Raw genomic sequence first — 22,711 nt, 5'->3', positions numbered from 1 at the left:
GTTGTCATATTTTCATGGAGTCACGCGTCAGGATGATGCAACCGAACCCTTTTTGACTCCAGCGATGTCTGCTGATGTTTTTGGACTCGGATTGAAATTAACTTCAAATCGGCGCACAAAGACGAGCTCACGCAACAGCAGCGGCTCTTCCAGAGCGGAAAATGAGTTTCTGATCGCAGCAGCTGCAGAAACAAAAGCTCCAAAGAAAACAAGACGAGGAGTCAGAAAATCTGACTGATGGACGTTTTTCCTCCCAGTTGCAGCAGCTTCTGCAGCTGGAAACCAACCCGTTGTTCTTCTTCCATGTCTGTTTGCTGACAGAGTTATTAGTTTGGATGAAATCTGCGATGTAGTGACATTCCACCAACTTCCTTTCCGATCCAATATGGGGTAACATTCAAGCGATATCAATCCGATGCTTTGTGCAAAAACACCAAATGTGCTTTTTAAATAACTAAAATAATGTTGTAATTCAAATGATGGCTTCATAAAGAACAAATCACTGTAGCATTTTCATTTTACAGCCAGAGTAAGTTAACAACAAACAATCATACGAAATCTGACAAAATGCTATGCAAACTAAAAAACAAAGAAAATCAATAAAGTAATAATCTACTGGAATGTTGAATTATTAAGACTTACAGTAAAATGAAATTGTGACTTTTTCTGCATCTGCATTTGATTTACAAATGTTTGCAAAACTTTGATTTTCTGTTCATGTAAAACAAAATTAATTTTGCAGCTGCGGTGTTTGAATATATCTGTTCACTCAATAAGTCATTAAAATCATCCTCCAGCTACTTCCTGCCGTCTTCTTTGTCATTTCTGCCAGCAGTAACATCCCGTTGTTGATGCAGTTCAGCTGAAAAAGAAAAGAGCCTCACCCTCAAAAATGTTAGTGAGTTTTTTTTAAATCGGTGTGTATCCATTAAGCAAATTTATTTTGTATTTCCACTTTCTGCAGTTTTATGGTGAATGGAAACGCGAGCAGCGGCATGAGCGCCATTACTCACTTTACCAGGCGGAAGAAAAAGTAGTTCCCTTCAGCCTGTCTTGTTTTGGAAAAATCTCTATAATTTGACATTATTTTGCTTAGATACATCATTTCAAATGACTGAAGTGTTGAAAGTATTGATATGGATTTGAGAATTGATTTTAAATGTAGCAGATGTATTGATTAAGCCGCTCTTCCCTACTGTGAGGTTAAAATTTGTCCTCTTGTCTCGTTTTGTCTGCAGTCCGTCCTCGTTTCACCGAGCCGGCGAAGATGAGGCGGCGCGTCATCGAGCGGCCGGTGGGCAGCTCGGTGCGGCTGAAGTGCACGGCGAGCGGAAACCCGCACCCGGACATCGTGTGGCTGAAGGACAGCAAGCCGCTGGCGGAGGAGGACGGCGGCGCCGGCGGAGAGAAGAAGAAGAAGAGATGGACGCTGAGCCTGAAGAACCTGGCGCCGGAGCACAGCGGGAAGTACACCTGCCACGTCTCCAACCGCGCCGGACAGATCAACGCCACCTACAAGGTGGAGGTCATACGTAAGTCCGGCGCTCACAGTTAAAGGGGCGGGCCAGAGTCATTAGAGGTCATGCTAACGCTAACATTTGTTATTTTATCGGGGTTTGTGTCTCATTGCAACAGTTTCATGTTTTAAAAAGAAACTTTCTTGCTATAACGAGACATAAAACTAGTATCAGAAACGTTTTGCATCATAATCAGATCCTGAATTTGTTTCGATCACGTCATTTCCTGCTGTGGAGACGGCTGAATTAGTCCTGCTGCAATAAGCAATAAATCAATTAATGATGAATTGAAACCAGCCTAATTATTTATATTTGCATGATTTATCATTTTTCTCTTTCTTCCAAAAACTGGATGATAAAAATCCACAGTCTGGTGTTTTGGTCTCCACTAAACATTTTTTAAGGATAATTTTGTTTACAGAAACTTCAGAATTCATTTTATTTGTTGTTTCAGTTATTTTGTTTAATTATTTTGGGTATTTAAATGGTCTTAAATATTCAATAGAATTTAAGTTTATTGATCTTCTTGCTTTATAATACCATTTCCACTATATGACTGCAAAATGTTCTCAAACCAACAATATTATCATTTATCGCAATAACTTCTGGGACAATTAATTGTCCAGAAACGTCTTTTACCATGACGGGTCCAGTCATGCTTCCTTCAGTTGTCACTTTTTATATCAATATTACTTGAATCCACCTTTAAATTGGGCCTCTGTCTCTTTAAAAGCTCCTGCTCTTCCTTTATTCTCGTGAAAAATCTAAAAATTGTTGCCTGTTGTCAATATTCCATCATACAGCTGACCTGAATTCAAAGTCCAAATAATTAGTTACATAAAGTTTAATGGGTTTTTACGTCAGAGAAGATCAAGAGGCGTGAATACTTTCCCATGATAGTGAATGTTTCTTTGAGCCGTTTTTGTTAAATGGAAATTTAACAAATGGTTTTTGTTAAAGCAGAGGACAGGAGGTTTTAAATGTGTTTTTCTTCCAGTGTTGGTTGGAATGCTCTGCAGAGGTTTGTCTAAAAAAGGTTGTGTTGTAATGTTCTCAGTGAAGGCGATGAGTCGAGCTCGTTGATGCATTAGCTTTTGTTGGACGGCTGCAGGAGCCGGCGATGATTTACCGTCGCTCAGTCCGCTCAACGTGTGTCTGTGTCAAACCAAAGGTTACAGCTCTGTTGAGACTTTCGCTTCACTTCGAGCATCTGCTCTGCATTACACTACAGCTGTAGGCTTCCTCACACACACACACAATAAAGAGGACATAAATCAATCGGCTGCTTGCTGATGTCAGATGAGACATTTCGTCCTTCAGACGGCCGTCTGTCATGAACCAGAACTTCCACCAGATCGAGAAAAAAAACAAGAGAAACTTTCTGCAAGTGGAGTCGGCATTAAGACAGCATAAAACGGACCCGACTCCGGTCCGTTTTAACTCGACTCCAGTCCACTTCAACCCAACTCCAGTCCACTTCAACCCGACTCCAGTCCACTTCAACCCGACTCCAGTCCACTTCAACCCAAGTCCAGTCCACTTCAACCCGACTCCGGTCCGCTTCAACACAACTCCGGTTCACTTCAACCCGACTCCAGTCCACTTCAACCCGACTCCAGTCCACTTCAACCCAAGTCCAGTCCACTTCAACCCGACTCCGGTCCGCTTCAACCCGACTCCGGTCCGCTTCAACCCGACTCCGGTCCGCTTCAACACTACTCCGGTCCGCTTTAATTCGACTCCAGTCCATTTTAATTCGAGTCCAGTCCGCTTTAGCCCAACTCCAGGAGGACTACAGTGCAGGGCATTCTGCATAAATACTACCAAAACAAATGCTAGCATTGGCTTAGCGCTAATAGCAGAAATGGCTTGGGGTATTTAGAGAAATCCTCCAACACTAAAATCTGACGCCTCCATCTTGTTTCCATCTGGTGAAGAAGGAAGTTGCTCTCAGGGGTTTTTGTGTGGTTTCCTTCAGTGGTTGTTGGTGCAGCGCCCCCACAGGCCAGGAGGGGAACAGATTGGTTTGACTCAGAACCACAGCAGCTCGAAGTGGAGCAGATGATGGAGTTCTGGTTCTAATAGAACCTGTTCTACTGGACCATCAAGAAGGAAACAACCTTAGTTTTCCATCTGAGTCGTTTTATTTGAATCTTTAACAGTAATGGCCAAAATGGCTCACACCAAAGAACAAAGAGTCATGATGAATAAGGTTTTAGTAGTTTATCATTTTTAATCCTGTTTTTGTTGTCCTCCTCAGTCAGCCTTGTTTTGTTTATCAATAAGTAATAGGATTGATAGAATATTCAATATTCAGTGTATAGAATTTTCACTGAACTTCAATCCAGAACTGCACAGGATTCTGGGAGATGTAGGCAGAGGAAACACTTTAGCAGCTCAACCTCTCAGTGTGAGCTAAGCTAGCTGGTAGCATTAACTAACTCACAGATTATATGGTTGCCTAGCAACAACCTGCCAGGTAACAGGCAGTTTTGACCCCCCTACTCTCTCTTCGGTTACCTAGCAACAGCCTGTTGCTAGGTAACTTGCACAGCAGCATTTTCAAGTTTCCAAAATTAAAACTGATTAAAAATAAAGAAAGGTGTAAAGTTTTCTACCAAAAACTGATGTTTTGGTCTCAATGTAACCTTTTGATGAAAGAGACAAAATAAGTCATTATATTTGTTGTTTCTGTTTTTTGTTTATTTATTTTTAGATATCTAAAATGTCTTCTGCTTCCAGTGTTAAATATTTATTAGAATTTAAAGTTTAATGATCTCTGAGAATATGATTATGTCATAACCATTATATTACTGGTAAATAGTCAAAGCCCGGTGGTGTTGCTAACGGTCTCGGTGTGTCTCCAGAGCGGACCATCTCCAAGCCGGTTCTGACCGGAACCCACCCGGTCAACACCACCGTGGATTACGGCGGAACCACGTCCTTCCAGTGTAAGGTCCGCAGCGACGTGAAGCCGGTCATCCAGTGGCTGAAACGGGTCGAACCCGGAGACGAGGCCCGCTTCAACTCCACCATCGAGGTCAGAGGTCACGCCGCGCACACACAGGGCTCTGGTTCTGGATCTGACCCCTCCTCCTCACCCCCTGCAGGCCGGTGACCAGCGCTTCGTGGTTCTGCCCACCGGGGAGGTCTGGTCCCGACCCGACGGGTCGTACCTGAACAAGCTGCTGATCAGCCGGGCCCAGCAGGACGACGCCGGCATGTACATCTGCCTGGGAGCCAACAGCAAGGGCTACAGCTTCAGGAGCGCCTACCTCACCGTGCTGCCAGGTCAGAGGTCAGGGGTCAGAGAGGCGGGATGGATGAACTGTTTGCCCATCCGTCCACTCATCCATCCTGCTGACCTCTGACCTCTGGTAGTTTCATACTTTAAGGTTTTCTTAGTTTTAAAGGATTTTAATCATTTTTTATGTAAATTCTGAGTCATTTAAAGGAAAACCAAGAATTTTCTTAGTTTAAAACTTTTGCACGGTTCTGTCCAGTTTCCCGTTTATTAAAATAAATTTCCGTGTTTCTGCCCTGCAGACAGGAAGTCCCAGCCCAGCTCCGTTCCCATGGTAACGCCCCCCGGCCTGCCCTGGCCCGTCATCATCGGCATCCCGGCGGGCGTGGCCTTCATCCTGGGCACCGCCCTCCTCTGGTTCTACCAATCGAAACGCAGCTGCGGCGGCTCCGCCTCCTCCGCGCCGCCCTCCGCACCGCGCCGGGACCGGGCCGGCCCGCCGCCCGCCGCGCCGCCCACGGGTTCCGACAAAGACTCGCTGACATACGAGGAATACGCGGCGGCGCATCAGCAGCTGCTGCTGGCGCCGAAGCTCTACCCCAAAGTCTACACGGACATACACACACACACACACTCGCACGTCAACGGCAAGGTGCACCAGCACATTCACTACCAGTGTTAGCAGACGCAGCTAACAGCACGCCACGAACTGCAGCAGGTAGAGACAGGAAGTCCTACGCTTCAACCAAAGTCTGACCCAGTTCATACAAGCTTCCAGAACCGGGTCGCAGTGACTGCAGCAGCAGCATCAGCAGCAGCATCATCAGCAGCAACAGCATCAGCAGCAGCAGCAGCATCATCATCAGCATCAGCAGCATCATCATCATCAGCAGCAGCAGCAGCAGCAGCATCATCATCATCATCATCATCATCAGCAGCAGCAGCAGCAGCATCATCATCATCAGCAGCAGCAGCATCAGCAGCAGCAGCAGCATCAGCAGGAGCAGCAGCGTTGGTGCTGCTTCGTCCTTCGCCAACATCAACCCGACTGGAGCCTCAAACTCTAAAAGTGTTTTCAGTTCATTAACTTTAAAAAGATAAAAAGTGTTTCACTTCTTCTGGACTTATTCTTTGTGAATTGAAAACATATAAATGCCACACTTTTCAGATTTTTAAACTGTAAAACTGGTGAGATAATTTTATTCCTATTTTCTGTTGATTTTTCTCATAAAAACTTAATAAAAGAGTTTTTCACATTGCAAAGTGAAGATTGAGTCCAAAAGGTGTGAAAAGTTTTACCAGATTGTTAATCTGAGTTTAAAGTTAAATCTAATCTTTATAGTAGTTGACTTTTACAACACCGATAAAAAGAATCAACAGAAAAAAGCAATAAATTGATATAAACTGAAGATTTGATCTCTTCACTTTTCAGATCCTGATGTGTGAAAAATGTTTCCTTTTAATTTGGCGGTCATCTTCCACTTCCTGTGGCTCTGGAGACGATTGGGGGAAAACTTTTTTTTGTGATCATAATGGATTCATTTCTCAGGCGAAACGGAGCTGAGCCAAAACAAACCGATGAGTGATGTCACTTCCTGCTCCCGTTGAGCTGAGGTGATGATGTCATCTGTTACATTTAAATAGGGAAACGTTTTAGCGTCTTTAGCTAACTTTGTTTAAAGTTAAATTAAATCTTAAAATTCTGCTTCAGTGAAAACAAATAATTTATACTGTATTAAAAATAAAACAGGTTTAAACGTTTCGTTTCGTCTCGCTTGGTGCCAAAATAATCAAAAACCAATAAATAAACATTTATATGAACAAAAGACAATAAAATTTGTCAAAATATTCCTGTTGTGCAAAACATCGTGTAATAAGTTAAAGGTCCCATAGTTCATTAAAAAATATAAACAAATATCCAAATATTTATTTAATGTTTTAATATTACTGTTTTAAACTAAATTCAAATACATGCATAAAAAACTAATTTTAGGATTCAATATTTTCCAGAATAATAAAAATGTATTAACTGAAATAATCAGTTATTGTAAATCAATTTGAACGTAAATGTTGCTCATTTGATCAATCCTAAAGTTTGATTGGTTACCGCAGGCAACGGCTGAACTGCCGCCCAATCAGCTTCTCTAAAGCAGCGTTAGCCCCGCCCACTGAAACAAAATGCTGAAAACCTGAAACAATTCAGTGTTTTTAAAGTATTTTTCAGTCACGTATGTTTTTATTAAACCCCTAAAATAAACATGTATTTATGTACATTATTTTATTGTTTTTGGCTCTTAATGATAATAATAATAACTTTACATTTTAAACGATGCAACCGGCTTTGATTCAGAAAAATCTGAAAAATGTTTTGCTGTGAACCTCAGAGGAAATTGTCTGGTACCTTCAGGTTTTTGCACAAATCTTCACAATAAAGAAGGATAATGTAAAAATATATATTTTTATAAATAATGCATATAGTGCTGTTTGTTTGTATGTTATCCCTAATATGTTATCAGCGTCTCTGCAGTCGCTGTGAATTAATTTATCCGTCTCTGCTGCCATTTAAACCCATTTAGTGAATAATAAACGCTTTGACTGCATCTAAACGTTACGTTTCTTCTCCTGTGGGACGTTTCTGATTTTATTTAAAGAAAAATAGATTATCAGAATCATTTTCATTGAAAATGTTTTTATTTTCTTTTAGCGAATAGTTGTCCAAAAACAATAATTAGTTTTTCCATCTTGTTGCAAACCAAGTTTATGTGAACCGACCACTAATGTACATGAAATATTATTAATATTATACATTACTTTATATTTCTTTAAACTGTTCAGAAGTTTTAGCATCGGGATAAAAAATACTGAAAAAAGGAAAGTGTGTTTTTAATTTATTTCCTGTTATTTTCCATATAACTGGGCATTATTACTGCATGAATGGATTTCTGTTAGTCATAATGGAAGCTATGTAGCAAAAGCTACAATCATAATATTGTAAGATATTGTATATGTGCTGAGAAAATATACAAGTTTTATTGATTCTCATTATAACGACAATCCTGTACAGATGTTGGTAGTTTAGATTAAAAACTGTTTCCTGTATCGTTGTAATCATGTTGTTGCTGCCATAAAACATGAAATCTGGCTCCACTTCTTTATTCAGATGCATTTTTTAAAACTGCATGAATTATTTTAGGATGTTTTTGTCTCAAATCTGATCCAACAAATTCAGCTAAAAAAAATCTGAATATTCCAGTTTTTATTGAAAATGTTCAACAAAATGAGAGACAGGCTGGAAAAACCGACTGGAAGGAAAAAAGACTTTCTCCAGATGTGAAACGTGAATACGACACGGAGCGAGTTGATCTGGAAACAGGAGAGAAAAACAGGAATGAAATGAAAAGAGGAGAGGAAAACTGGAAAAAATGAGAGAAAAGAGAAAAAACAGGTTGGGAAAGGGCAAGAGGAAAAAGAGAAACCATTTCAAAAAAGAGAAGAAAGAGAAGAAAGGAAAAATTAGAGAGGGGGAAAAACTAAAAATGAAAAAGGAGGAAAATTGGAAGAAAAAAAAAGAAAATTTGTTTTCAGTCTGGTTGGTTTTTGTTTCTTGATTCTCAGTGTCTGACTGAGGATGATGAGGAAAACCAGGAGGAAGAGGCGAGGCGCTGAAAGATGTGATGAGTTCACCGCTCGTCTGGCTGGAGAGCAGAACATGGGCAGAGGTCAGAGGTCAACAGGGTGAACGTGTCAGAGACAAACGGGGAGCAGACATTTCCTGTTCTGTCATGACCTTCAGTTCCTAAAGTTTTCAGGGAAAAAAATAAAGTATTCTGATTTCTGACCCGGGTCTCAGTGGTACCGGTCCAACACCTGACGATGTTAAATCTAAACAGCAGCGCTTTAAAGAATATTAATATAGCCAGGCTGTTTTAGCGGACAATCGTATGAAATGACAAAATGGTGTTGCAAACTACAAAAATAATAATAGTAACTACTGAAACTGTTTAATTAAAAATGTTTTTTTTAAAAATCTGCATTTTTTTTACAAATGTGCGAAAACTTTGATATTCCAATAGTGTAAAAAAAATTTGCTTTGTCTTCATTAAATAAGAAATGTAATTAAAATCACACGTGAATAAGTTTGTTCACACGATAAGTCACTAAAATCCATTAAAATACTACTTCCTTCATTTCCGCCAGCAGTAACATCCTGTTTTTGACCACATGACTTCTGTGATGCGGAAAAAAGTTTCTATCACTAATTTCTATACAGTCAAAGGAAACGCATCATCCTGGCACAAAACGTGAGTTTTTTTAATTGGCGTGTTTTTATGAAACGAATTTATTTTTGTAATTCCAATCTGCGCAATTTTTACGGTGAGCGGCACACTCCCTTAACCAGGCGGAAGAAAAAGTAGTTCCCACCAAACCTTTTAGGAAATATCTTAATAATTTAACGTACATTATGTCAGATGACTGAAGTATTGAAAGTATTGATCCCTGTATTTGAGAATCAATTTTAAAGCATAAATTGATATTTAAGTGTCTGGATGAAGATTCCAGATTCCTGCGCGCCTCAGTCAACAGCAGCTGCGATGAGCGACGAGGGGAAGAAAAAACCTTTTAACTTCAACGAAAAGGAGCGCCCAGGTGAAAGGAGTCAATGACCATGAAAGACACACACACACACACACACACACACACACACACCTGCTCAGAAACCAGAGAGACGCCGACGCACGCTCACCTGCAGCACACATGCAGATGAGAACAAGCGGACACCTGGCTGCTGTGTTTGCATTCCTTTCCCTCTAATCATCCTCCACTCCGCTGCCACAAAACCTCCATTAAAACCGGCAAAACAAAAACACAAAGAGAGGCAGCGGGCGGGATGAGGAGAAACAAAGAGATGCGGCTGAGAGGAAGGAAGCCCCGGCCTTTAAAGCCCGCAACGCCCGCAGCAGAACCGCGACAGGAGCCTCCTAATCTGCGGCTGTCTTCTCCCGCCACATCCTGCCAGGTTTGGGTCTGGGTGAGAGGAAGTAGCGGCCATGCTAGCTCAGCCAGGGAGCCCAAACTTTAAAAATTATAGATCTAAAATTGTTTTGTTTGATCTGTATAGTTTAGATATTTCAGCACATTCTTATTTATTAGCTAGGTTTATCATACTGGATAAAGTCAAAATAAGTAAGCATGCTGATGATTCCATACATAAATAGCTAACGTTAACATTTTGGATAATCTTAGTTTATACGTCATTTGTCTAGTAAATGGATCAAGTAAATAAATATGCTAGTAAGAACCCACATCTTATTAGCAGTGTCACCATGCTAGTCGCTCTTACATGCCAATGATAGCCCCCATGCTAATGTTAACACAACACTTGTAATTAGCACTTGAGCTAACGTTTGATATATTAGCCAAATTTTGCACAATGAGTGGATTAGGCCAATGTAAGTGAACATGCTTGTGATACTGCACAATCTGGTAACTATATTTTAGCTAACCACAGCATTGATGCTAATTTTCAGTATCATGACACTGGATTTCAACTGACATGCACACTTTGGCAGGCAACGTTTAAAGTCTTTAAGAAATTTTCTAGTTTTGTATTTAAAATGTCATCCAGTGTTAAATGTTCATTAGAATTTAAAGTTTGGTCTCAAAACAACATTATCGTTTAGCACAGGGGTGTCCAAAGTTTTTGCCGCATTAGCCAAAACTGAAGTCTCAACAGTCTGTTGTGTCATCTAATAAATAATTTTGATTTAGTATCTGTGTTTAAACTGCTCAATGAATGAAGTCAATATAAATAAACATGCTGTTTTTTTGACACATTTATTGTAACTTTAGCATTTTGGCTAATTTTAGTTTATACCGTAATGTTTCCTCCTGAGGGGAGTAAGTCTCTGTTGCCTCCGTCACGTCCCACTGACAGTGGCAACATGCTAGCAATAGTCCCTAAAAGCTGCAGTGCGTAACGTTTATAATGAAATGTTTTTTACACATTTGTTAAAATTATTGTTGTGACACTTTGAATACTCTTCATCATCCTCCACCACAGCATGATGCTGCCACCATCAAGTTTCCTAAAGTTGCTGTTTGTTCTCTGAGCCTTCACAGAAGCGCTGCAGTTAAAGTCAAATTAAACTGCAGCTGCATCCTCTTTTTGTAGTCAATAGTTTTATTACTTTGACTTGGACTTGTTAAGTGTGAACACAAAGTGTTTCTGCTAGAGCTAATTAACTTTATTTGCTCTTTTCACATAGAAATAATTCTGCCAGTGGATAAATGGGAACACAGAGTTCCAGTTTGAAATGACTGGAAAGAAAAAGAAAATCTCAGGTTGAAGCTCTGTTATCTTTAAACATGTTGAGCAAAATTATCTGTTTGTTCTGTTAACAATAAGATGTAAACAAACGTTTCCCTCTTTCTCAAGTTGTTTCGGTTTATTGGATGTAGAAAATGAAGCTTAGATAAAAAGTTGTTTTTATGTAGGTTTTGTCTTAAAGTGTACTAAGATACTTCCACTAGAAACTAGACCAAAATACTCAGTAGGATTTTGTGTTTTTGCAGTGTAAATTAAGCGTCTTAATGTATTCAGCTGTTGTGATTTAACTAGAACTGTAGAAATGTCACTAATGTTCACATAAGAAGATCCTCATTTCATTGGAAATCTATTTTAAAAACAGAACAGATCCGTCTGTCCGCCTCCATTTTGTAACTTCACCAAGGCAACGTCAGGTTGTCGTTGCCATGGTGACGCTATTGGAACATGCGAAAAATAAGAGATTTAACAGTTTTTTCTGCAAGGTCGGAAATTGTAAGATTAATGTCAAGATTAAATGTTGGATGCAGATTGAGGCTTTTTATTTGTAATCAGTCAAATTATTTCCAAAATAATTTTCTTACAATGGAAAATATTCAGCCTGTTGCTGGCTAGTCTGAAGGAGCTGAGTGGGGGAGGAGCTGCGCCTCGAAGGCGGGGCTAAACCGCAGGGTTGTTTTTAGAACATGATGGAAGGCTAGAAACAGTTAATTTCACATAATACCGGCCCTTTAAGAAGACTCGAGCAGATCAGGAGGATCCTTCGCTCACCGATGGATCGAAACTGAAATCATGGTAAAGAACTGACATTATTTTAATGGTTTATTTTAAACTAACATTATGAAGTAAATCTGACCTTCATTGGCTGCAGTTTAAACATCATCATCACTCTGAGTGTTGTTACGTGATGAAGATCCCAGATGACGCCGTCGGCTCGGGCTGCAGCCGCTAACAGACAAATAGCTCCAGTGTGAAATCATTTAGTTCGTGTCGTGTCCTGCCTGAAGGGATTACACCTCCAAAGGTACCAGGCTGAAACGCAGAGCGACAAAGTGTGAAGTCTGGATCAGATTAAGAGGGAGGCTTCTTTCTCCCCTCACACACACACACACACACACACACACACACACGCTGTGATGGCGCTGCAGAGGCGAACAGCAGAGGACAGTCTGTGGGAACACGCTGCTGAATAATTACGACTGACATCAGAACAGTTTGCTTTAGCTCTCTGAAGTAGCAGAGCTCATTTGTATGGCCTGCAGCGACTCGTGAGGCTGCAGGAGAGAAAGTTTAAAAACTCGTTATTCCTTATTACCAACATGAGGAAAAGATTACGCTGATTTAAAGGTCTCTACTCGGTGTGACACATTAGCAGTGGGTTTTTATTCTTCATAAATGTGAACAAAACTGACAATATTCAGCTAATGTGGAAAAAACACAATTTCACAATTGCAGTGTTTCCATTAAATAAGAAATGCAATTAAAATCACGTTTGTTCACACAGTAAGTCATTAAAAACACGCTGCGCCATCTTCCTCTAACCACTTCCTGCCATCTCTTCTTCGTGGTTTCTGCCAGTAGTAACTTCCTGTAGCTGATCACATAATTTGTGTGGCGCAAAAAGTTGCTTCCATTATAGTTTTACAAAATAAGCCAGAGCGTGTTGTGTCCATTAAGTGACTTTATTGTTGTAATTTTACGGTCAGTGGAAACGCAGATCTGACCGCTCGGCCGCCTTTCTCTCAGAAAACAGGAAACGGCTTCAGATCTCACTGGAGCGTTGAAGAGGGTCAGCTCCAGAGACTCGGCACAAAAACCTCCCAAACTGAGTGCAGTAAAAGGCTGAGAGTTGCGTGCGCCGGTCCAGAACACACACACCGCCACACCTGAGCCGCCTTCAATAGGCGTTATTCAGCAGCCTGACAGCCGGGACAATGGCGCCGACCGCGGCGGTCCGCTGAGGAGGAACCGACCTGCCTGAACACATCGGGCCGCCGAGGCTTTCCGTGCCGCCATGACTTCAGGTGATATCCGGTTTCTGAGTGGATACACTCCCTTTGTCTTCACTTGCAGCTGTTTTGTAACAGGTTTGAGGTGAAATAACAAGTTGGCGAAATGCATCCGGCACGCCTGGACTCCGGCTGACGGATTCCTTCAGACAGGATGAGGGAATGTTATTGCAGCATCTTTCAGCCAAACGTTTACATGTCATCGTCTTTTGTGCGCCAACTAATTCCAGCTCAGCTTTGCAGATGAAACGGTTCCGACTGCAGTGCAGGAAGCACCACGTATCTAAACCCCAGCATCCCACAAACATGAAGCAAAAACTGTTTTTCAGTAAACCATTTAAAAAGTTTTCAGAAATAAAAAGAGCTCTAAGGGCCACAGCCACAAATCCAGTTTAAAAGTCACTGAACAATTCAAGATGGCGGCCGTGGTCATCAAGGAAAATGTTTCTTTGCATTAAATTTATCAATATTTCTCATTGATGAATACTTCTGGTGACAAATTGGTCTCACAGAAATCATATTTACTGATTATTTCTAAAGTTTTCATGATGGCCACCGTGGTTGTTGTGAATTTGTCTGGTGTCACTTCAATCACACGTTTCCTTTTCCGGGTGCACATTTTTAGAAATGGCTGCTTTGGTTGTAATAGAGGTTAAATGTTAGCACTAAGATCAACATTAGTTATTTCCAGTCATGGGCACAGCTAACTAAAAAATTAGCTTCACTAACTCTAGTTTGCTAAACAAGAATATTAGCTCCACAAACGTCAAATCTCTGAAAATAAATGCTAGTGGAAACAGATGCTAAATGTCTAAAAAACCTACTAAGCACATCAAAAAAATTACTAGAAGCTAATGCTAAACTGCTAGGCTTAAAATAATTCAGCTAACAATTAGCACATACAAAAAAATTTGCTGAAGCTAACACTAGACCGCTAAAATAACAAAAAATATCAGAATCTAAGCACATTAAAAATTAGCAGAAGCTAACACTAAACCACTATTTTATTGGAGGCTAACGCTAAACATAAAAACTTACTTTGAAAATGCTAATGCTAGACTGATCCGCACATAAAATAATCAGCAGAAGCTAATGCTAACGGTCTCACTCTGCGTTCATCTTCATTTCCTCCAGTTGACGACGGATGAGTTTGTTTAGTTTGCAGAATATTTAAAGTCAGACAGCAGAAACAAAAGAGCTGCTTCAGCCATTTCACTCAGAGACGCTGAACTCGTTTTCCAATTTATTTCATTTACAGTTTGACAGTAAAGAGCAGTTTGTCTCTCACTGCATGTTGGGTTTAAGCTGCACATTTAACACCTTCATGTGCATCATCAGTGGTATCCAACCAGAAGCGTTAAGGAGGGGGAAACCCCAGGAAGGACGCAGAGCGGCTGAAGGACGACGGAGCTTTGAACTTCCAGGCTGAACTCTGGCCGTACGACTCTGGAGTGGAGGGAGAAAAACGGCTGGAAAACAACAGAAACGATCCTGTTACTCTCAATTTACAACAAATTCCTCATTTTTCAGAAGCACAAAGAATTAATACCAGATGCAAGATGTAACTTCAGAAAAATATCAGTTCATCTGCTAAAATGTCTTCTAAGGCTCAAAAAGCAGTTTTAAATAGTTAGACCTTAAACATACGGACAGATTTTGTGTTTATCTGAAGTGATAACTGTGGAGATGAGAGGAGCGTTTCACCTGACGGTGGCCGAGTGTGCAGAGTGGGAGGTCAGTGGGTTCTGGCTGTAGGACCAGTGGGTGGCGGGTCCTGAACAAAACCAGAGGAACCCACAGTTCATGAATGAAAAACAACAGATGGAGGTTCTGCAGTCGACTGAAACATCGACCCCAGGAAGGAGCGGATGGAGTTGATTTACTGATTTATAGTCAGAAATTAATATTAATGCTTTTAGGAAGAGAGGCCTTAAAACCTAAAAATCCCTCCACTAAACTTTCCATTGAATTTTGGAGAAGTGCTAACTCAGCAGAGTTCTGTGGTTGTGTTGGACTTGACCCAGAACCTGTTGAGCTGTTCGGGTCTGAACCCGACTCACCTGGTCGTCCCTCTGGCAGCGCCTTCATCACCGACGGTCTGGGCGCAGAAACGGGCTGAAGCAGAGTCACAGAATCGTTACCTCACTTCCTGCTTCCTTCATGTGAACTTCAGGGCAACATTCAACCTAAAGCAGGGCTGTCCAAAGAGCGGCCCGGGGCCATTTGTGGCCCTCGGACTGATTCTGTGCGGCCCCCATCCGCAATTCAAAACTGGTGCAAATTTGGCCCCTGGCTGCAGATGGAGACTTTTAATTTGTAATCAGGGAGAAAATTGTAAAAACAAATTATGCAGGAAAATGTAAAGTACAATAGAAAGTATTCATGGTTTTATAACCAGATTTTAACAAAACATAAAACCAAGTTTATCCAGAGACTTTTACTGGAAATCCAACTTTGCTGCAACAAAATCAGCTTTTATTCTTTCTGAAACTTTGATAAATGGCAAATGTTTGGAAACCACTGAGAATAAATGTATTTGGTGAAGGCCAGAAGAAACTGACAACCAGATGTTTTTCTTTGAATACAGCAAACATGAAAAATCTGCTGCTGCGTCTCGGGGCCAATCCAGGAAAAGAAAAGTACATTTCTGCCAAAAAAGGTAGAAATTTTGAGCTTTTCTCATAAACTTTGCAGGAAAAATAAGGAAATTTGTTGAAAAAAAAATCCTAATTTTAAATTAATATCAGAAACTTTCTAGAAAAAACATCGAAATGCCAGAGTTTTCAAATGTTGAAGGTTTTCTTTTGAAAATGTAAAAGTTTTCTATAAAGTTTCTAATGAAGCTCAAATGTCTGAATTTTTGATGAAAAGTCCCTGATGAGCCGTTTTGGATCTACAGAAAATATCAGCATCATTTATTTGCTCTGTTTTATGTTGGTTTTTCTGGCCTGCGATTGGTTTTGAGTTTACAATTTTTTAACCATAAAGTTTGGACACCCTGCCCTCAGAGATGGGCTTTCCCAGTGAAGTAAAGTAAAGACACCCACTTTCCTGAACAGACTGCTGTCCTCCAGCTCCAGGCTTTGGCTGCTGCCACACAGGAAGGGACACTTCATTAGTTGAGCGGCTGAACGCCGCGCCGCTGTCATCACCGCTTCCTTTAACCACAAGCTTTCAGCAAAAGCAACATTTATTCTGCCCAAAGTGAGAAACCCTGAAACTCAAAGCTGGATGAGTGGAGCGAAGCAGAACGCTGTTCACACTGAAACTTTAGTTTGACATGTGAGAAATGATTCTTGTTCTACTGACTCTAATTAAACACCAGTTCTAATCATCAGACATGAAACATGGAGACAAAAACACTCACATGTTGGTGGCTGAAGCGTGACGCGGGAGGAACACGGGAGACTCGTATGGAATCTGAAGCACTAAATACAAACAGAAAATAAAAATAAGAAAATAGAAAACTTCTGAAGAAGATTAAAATCAGAGGTTTTGAGAATTAAAGTGTAAATAATTCAAACTAAAGAATTTAAATTTACATCTGTCATGTTATGGTTCCCAAAAGTATTTCATATTTAGAAAAATGTTAAAGTTAAGATGCTAATGTTAGCTTAACATGTGAGCTAGCACTAGCATGTTGCTTAACACTGACCTTATCAATTCAGTTTAAGTTTAGCTTATAAATCAAATTGGGATAAATTGCTAAGTTTAGCTGTAAAGCTAACATTAGCAATGAACGCTAACACTAGCATGTTGACCCAAAGTCTGTGTTGTATGGAAATAATAGTGTAAAAGCTAAAATGCTAATCTTAGCCCCTGTGCTAAGAGTAGCATCAGTACGCTGGTGCATGCTAACATTGAGCTCGTGTCAAGAGAGTCGGATTAATAAATAATGAAGCCGTGGAGAATAACAACCTGTTTGGGTTTCTTCAGCCTTTCCTCATTTATATCCGTTTATGTCTTGCCATACTGTGTTCAGTATTTATTGTTTCTTTCTCCATTTGGCTGGTTTTCAAACCCCAACAGGCCAATTAAAATGAAAAACTATTCACACACCTTAAACTTCAGTGAATGTTCTTTTATTTGGGTTGTTTCGATCATTTTCAGGTGAAAATAAATTTGGTTTCTCTTGTAAATGTTGAGTTTTCCTCCTCTAAGCACAGAGTTCTGCCCGGTCGGTAAGGAGAAAATGATTAAATCTGTTTATGCTGTTTCATTTCATTTTTTCCAAACACATTCACTCATCTTTAAATGACTGAATGACATCAGAACCAGATGATAACTTCATGCAGAACATCATAATCCTGGCACTTTTATAGAATAAAGACTCATAACTGATAGCATGGATGGAATATCTTCTGTTTTTCTTTTACGACGTTGAATTATTAAACATTTAATGGATTTTAGTGTTTTGGTGTCGCAATGTTCACCTGATTTGCTTCCATGCGGGGTGTGAGTACTGCTGCTGCAGAAAAAACAAAACATTCATTTTATTAAACCACCAAATTATTGATTAGAATCCAACAATAAAAGGCAATTTAGATTTAAACTTTCCACTGCAAAATGTAGTTTGTACTTTAAAAACTGTCTAAAACTTTGAAACTATAATTAGACCTTTCTTTTATTTGCAGCTTAAAGTATTTCTGTATGATCCAGTTTTTGTTGATGCCTGTTGACTGAAACAGTTCAGGCATTAGTGAATCAGGGGCGCCACCTAGTGGAGAGTGAAGCGTATTTCACTGCATTTATGTTTCTGCAGAATCTCAGGAAAATCCAGATTTTAGATTAAAAGTAATTATCTTTGTAAACTCTGAAAATCAGGTTTATGAAACTTTGCTTATTTTATGTTGTTGCTGAGAATCTAATCTTTTTTTAATGAGGTAAACCTACAGAATCCTTTTTAAATTTCACATCTGTAATGATTGACACACTTCTGTCTTACTTTCAAAAAGCCTATTTGTTGCTGAAACATAAATAAACTAAAGTATAAATTTGACTTTGACCATTTTAACTTTGCTTCTGCTGACTGAGAATTGACGGTAATGTTGATAATCTGCAAAATGACTCTGGATTAAACGAGCCGGCTGACCTGTGGTGCTGGAGGGAGTTTTCCAGCTTAGCAATGTAAGCCCTCTGATCATTCAGCTTCCTGTAAAGACAAAACAAAACAGGAAATTAAACATCTGAAAACTTCACTCTGGTCCAGGAAGCTACAGTTTTTACTCACTTCCCCATCTGCTGCATTTCTTGCTTTATAGAGACCAACATGTCTTCTAGCTTATGATTCTGTAAAAACGGGCAAATTATCGGTTTTTCATCATCACAAGAAAAAATAAAGTATGTAAATATTTAAAGCTGGTGGGAAGAGCCTGAAAACAAATGCACACCACACTTTTCAGAAATTAAACAGTGGGTTATTTACCTAACAACTATCTGTTGGCTGTAAAGTGAAAACGTCTCTCACCTTTTGCTTGTAGTAATTGAGCAACCTCTTCTGATGTCGGGCCTGAAACGCCACAACCTGGAAGAAAACAAGGTGAAAATAACCTGAAATAATTTCATTAAACAATCTGGGGACAGATATCACAGGATAGTTTGTAATAAATGTGGAACTGTGCAAACTTTGCTGATCTCTGCCAGATGTCTGGTTGCCACAACGCCGATGTCAGAAAACAAAGCCTTCACGTCTGAACTGCTCTGAAAACATGAACACAAGAAACCTGAAGGTGAAAACAGCAGAAACCCGAATCTGTGTGGGAATGAAAACTTCTTACTTTGTCAGAAAGAGGAGAAACCTGGCACTGGCTGCTGCATATCAAACACCGGCCATGGCTGCCTGGAAGGGAACATTAATCACACCGCAACGTTTTCATTCTGCACAAAAACCCAACTGACAGGAAGAGTCCTGAGGTTTACTGCAGGTCCAACACTGGAAGGACTTTTATCAGGGCTTTTGCAGGTAGAAAACAAAGGAGCACGTTTCCACCAAAAAGTTTTCAACATTTAAAATTCAGAAATGTTCAAGTTTTTATAGAAAATATCAGTCTAAAAATGTTATTTATTTCCTAGAAAATTTCCAAGTTTTTTTCTATTTCCTCTAAAACATTTTTTTGGAAGAAATGTCCTACTTTTCTTATAATGGCTTTAATACGCCGCAGAAGATTCTAGTCTTCAGTGTCTTTTGGGTTCGATTGAGTAAATTTATTTTCAGTAATAATTTGTGTCACTTTGTTTCCAAATGTTTACTATATTTAGCCAAGTTTCAGAGACAATAACAGCTGAATTTGTTGCAGCAAAGTTGGTTTTTCAGTAAAAGTCTCTGGATAAACTTGGTTTTATCGTTTCTTAAAACTTTGTTATAAAACCATGAATACTTTCTGCTGTAACAATTTTCACCCTGACTGCAAATTAAAAGTCTCCATTTGCATCTACAGGCCAAATTGGTATCAGTTTGATTTGTAGTTGGGGGCCGCATGAATCAGTCCAACGGCCACAAATGGCCCCCGAGCCGCACTTTGGACACCCCTGCGTTAAGATAAAGTGATGCTGAGGAAGACACCCAGAGAAAAAAAGATTAATAATTTGGGTTTATCAGATTGAATAAAGCAGAAGCTCCATCAATGATTCCTGTTTTTAGACGTTTCATGAAAAAAACTGAAATATTTCTTCTCCTAAATAAATAAATGATGTTTGATAAGATGTGTTTATTAAGTAAGAGACATAAACAAAGAACAGATCTCAAGTAGAAAATGTGTTTCTGCAGTTCCCCTGTGTGACCAGCAGATGTCGCTGTCCACTCTGTAAAGATTCAGGACTTTACTGAATCATTTAGGCTTCTTAGTAAAAATTTAGGGACAAAATAATACCATACAAAACCCAAACTTTGATTTTCTGTGGATTTTCTCCAGTTTATAAAGATAAAATGATGCATATATATTTAAAATCTTTAGCAGAGAGAACTACGCTGTCTGTAGAAACTACCAAGCCTCATTCAGGATTTCTCAAACTGTGGTTCCCGGACCACTGGCGGTCCGCAAGTAAACAACAGTTAACTTGCTAAAGTTAGCTTAGCAAAGGATTGCATTTTTTAAAAAAAAGAATAAGAGGCTGAAGATCAAGAAAGAAAACAGCCAGGACTACTGATGATCAGAGGAATTCATGTCTGCAGGAAAACAGAATAATTTTGTTTATAGAGACTAAATAATTCATTATATTTTTTGTTTTCTTTATTTATTTTGAATATTTAAAATGTCTTCCAGTTACAGTGTTAAATGTTAAAATTTAAAGTCTATTGTTCTTTGAGAATGTGTCATTATTATGGCATTACTATTGTAAAACTTGAACATGGTCTAAAAGCAACAATATTATTGTTTATAAATTGTTTATAACTTCTTTATCGTCCAACCTGTTATTGTGACAGCCCTTTTCATTAGGATGAAGAAAGAAGACAACAATAATAAGTGTGTTAAGAGACTAATATTTTTATTCAAAGTTGTATATATTGGGATGTTGTGTTATTGTGGAGGTCTGTGTGTTAAATGGCTGGAAAAGTTTGAAAACATGTTAAAAATGGATATGTGAACCATTTTAACAGTCTGGAAAAGTGTTTTTGATTGTATTTTCAGATGTAAGATTTATTGATCATCTTCAGCATGATGCATCCACCACCATGTTTCACACTAGGTAACTGTTCTGAGGTCTGAAAACTTCAAATTAACTCATCTAAACTTTGACTCTGTGACCAAACTGCCTAATTATCTTCATCCTAATCCAGTCAGAATTACAGTAAGTATGCCTCAATCATTTTGGTGTTTAATTCTACATTAAATCATTAAAAGCCTGAAAGGGGATGCAAACTTTTAACCAGACTGGCAGGTCATGAAAAGTATTGAAGGCGTTTTCTACCTTTGTGATAGCAGGCACTACAGATGACATGGCCGCAGGACGTCACTGCCAGTTTGCGCTCAGGACTTGGGCAAAGAAAGCAGGAATTGCAGCAGACCCAGTAGGACATTTGAAGACCTGTTACTGAATAAAATTAACGAAAAATAATTTTCGTTGTTATTGCTTTTATTTGTTGTCGCACTTATTGTTTCAGGCTACGATAATGAGAGCGGAACATTTAAAAATACTCAGCTAATGTTCAGATTGTTTCTAGGTGAAGCTAAATGCTAGGTTAGCATAACGCTGGTTAACATAACAACATAATACAACAAAAATAATTATCAGTAAATATATTTAAGACTAATTACCAGTCAGGTGTTTATCAGTTTGTGATATAAAATACCCTACTGGATCCTTCAGTTAAACTGTTCCATCCTTCCTGTTTTAAGTTTCATTCAACAGGAAGTTCGTCTGCTTCTTCTTCTTCTTCTTCTTCTTCTTCTTCTTCTTCTCCTTCTTCTTCTTCAGTGAAGCTAATTAGCATAGTTAGCATAATTAGGAAGTCCGTTAGTAGCTAGCTCATTAAAACTGTTACAATTCTTATCGTAAAACGCTTTTATTCCCACCTTTGGGTGAGTAACTAAGTAATATTAGATAAAATGTGTTCAATTAACGTGTATTTTATGTTTAGCGGGTATTTCGCTGTTAAATGTGTAAATTTGGTCTCGGTGTAAATTAGATGTATTAGCTCACCGTTGGCCGCAGCAGTGTGGATTCAACTAGATGGTTATGTGGCTGTTTAAATGACTGTTGCAGTTCTGTTCAGACGGTTGCATGTAACCAACACGAATTTAATGTATATTGTTTATTTTTTACCATGTTATTATAAATTCTGGGCTTATAAATTTCAAATTATTTGTGTTTGAACAGTTCTTTTTCATGACGGTCTGATCTGGTGATACGACTTCAAGGCATTTTAAGAACGAGTTTGAATTACTACTGGCATTTCACTTCATCAGCGACTCCTGGTGAGGTAAGCAAACCTAGCTGGCAAGCATGGTAGTGGCTGCATTATGCTGTGCGTTTCTTTTCCTACAAGCGATCCTGGTGCTTTGGACAAAGTGTGTTTAATACTAAAGGTGGAGGACAACTTCTTAATTCACTAATTTTTACTCACATCAAGTATGAGATGGTGAAATTAAGAAAGGAACCTTTTTTCAATCTCAGCAACGCTAAAGTAGGGGTGTCCAAAGTGTGACCCAGGGGCCATTTGTGGCCCTTGGGATGATTCTGTGTGGCCCCCTACTTCTGTTAAAAAAATGATTCAAATTTGGCCGGTAGATGCAGGTGGAGACTTTTAATTTGTAATGAAGGTAAAAATTGTTACCAACATAACTTTCTTACACAGAAGAATGTAAAGTACAACAGAAAGTATTTGTGTTTTTATAACCAAGTTTATCCAGAGACTTTTACTGAAATACTAATGTTGCTTTTATCCTTTCTGAAATGTAGCTAAATATAGCAAATGCTTGGAAACAAAGTGAAACAAATTCTGTTTTTATCACTGAAGATGAATTTATTCAGTTGAGCCCAAAAACAACAGAAAACTAGATGGTTTTCTAAGAATACAGCAAACATGCAGAATCTGCCACAGCGAATGAGGACCATTGGAGAAAAAAAGTACGGTAGTAAACTTCTGCCTAAAAATCTCAGAAACTTTCCAGGAAAA

At 39.3% G+C, this 22,711-nt stretch overlaps 2 protein-coding genes and 1 long non-coding RNA gene across 15 annotated transcripts in view; 2 read left to right on the top strand and 1 right to left on the bottom strand.

The window, feature by feature from the left end:
* Positions 1 to 7,908, top strand: part of fgfrl1a (fibroblast growth factor receptor like 1a) — a 56,740-nt gene extending 48,832 nt beyond the window's left edge. For all 5 annotated transcript variants that reach the window (XM_044127316.1, XM_044127313.1, XM_044127315.1 and 2 more), the window contains 4 exons: positions 1,239 to 1,532; positions 4,385 to 4,557; positions 4,628 to 4,808; positions 5,064 to 7,908. In XM_044127316.1, coding sequence (XP_043983251.1) covers positions 1,239 to 1,532; positions 4,385 to 4,557; positions 4,628 to 4,808; positions 5,064 to 5,443 — 1,028 coding nt within the window. In that variant the 3' untranslated portion in view covers positions 5,444 to 7,908. The remainder of the gene's footprint in view (positions 1 to 1,238; positions 1,533 to 4,384; positions 4,558 to 4,627; positions 4,809 to 5,063) is intronic.
* Positions 7,909 to 14,325: 6,417 nt separating this feature from the next.
* LOC122836838 (probable E3 SUMO-protein ligase RNF212) lies at positions 14,326 to 21,484 on the bottom strand. 5 transcript variants are annotated; one of them, XM_044126750.1, is made up of 13 exons: positions 21,391 to 21,484; positions 21,004 to 21,126; positions 18,873 to 18,934; positions 18,721 to 18,795; positions 18,563 to 18,619; positions 18,326 to 18,384; positions 18,188 to 18,247; positions 17,529 to 17,563; positions 16,463 to 16,523; positions 16,143 to 16,185; positions 15,156 to 15,210; positions 14,800 to 14,869; positions 14,326 to 14,564 (listed from the first exon to the last, which is right to left on the bottom strand). In XM_044126750.1, the coding sequence occupies exons 2-13, from the start codon at positions 21,110 to 21,112 to the stop codon at positions 14,453 to 14,455; spliced, it is 798 nt and encodes a 265-aa protein (XP_043982685.1). In that variant the 5' UTR covers positions 21,113 to 21,126; positions 21,391 to 21,484; the 3' UTR covers positions 14,326 to 14,452. The 5 variants fall into 5 exon arrangements, with proteins under 5 accessions (XP_043982685.1, XP_043982684.1, XP_043982687.1 ...); XM_044126749.1 differs by having other exon boundaries at positions 21,386 to 21,480; XM_044126752.1 differs by having other exon boundaries at positions 16,143 to 16,182; positions 21,351 to 21,477.
* A 43-nt stretch (positions 21,485 to 21,527) lies between these two features.
* The window catches only part of LOC122836840, a 39,631-nt gene continuing 38,447 nt past the window's right edge, over positions 21,528 to 22,711 (top strand). For all 5 annotated transcript variants that reach the window (XR_006371625.1, XR_006371626.1, XR_006371623.1 and 2 more), the window contains exons 1-2: positions 21,528 to 21,614; positions 21,913 to 22,015. This is a non-coding gene — a long non-coding RNA (uncharacterized LOC122836840). The remainder of the gene's footprint in view (positions 21,615 to 21,912; positions 22,016 to 22,711) is intronic.

The sequence above is a fragment of the Gambusia affinis genome, linkage group LG09 (assembly GCF_019740435.1).
Source record: "Gambusia affinis linkage group LG09, SWU_Gaff_1.0, whole genome shotgun sequence".
Taxonomy (NCBI): Eukaryota; Metazoa; Chordata; class Actinopteri; order Cyprinodontiformes; family Poeciliidae; genus Gambusia; species Gambusia affinis.
This window is presented reverse-complemented; position numbering and strand designations above follow the sequence as displayed.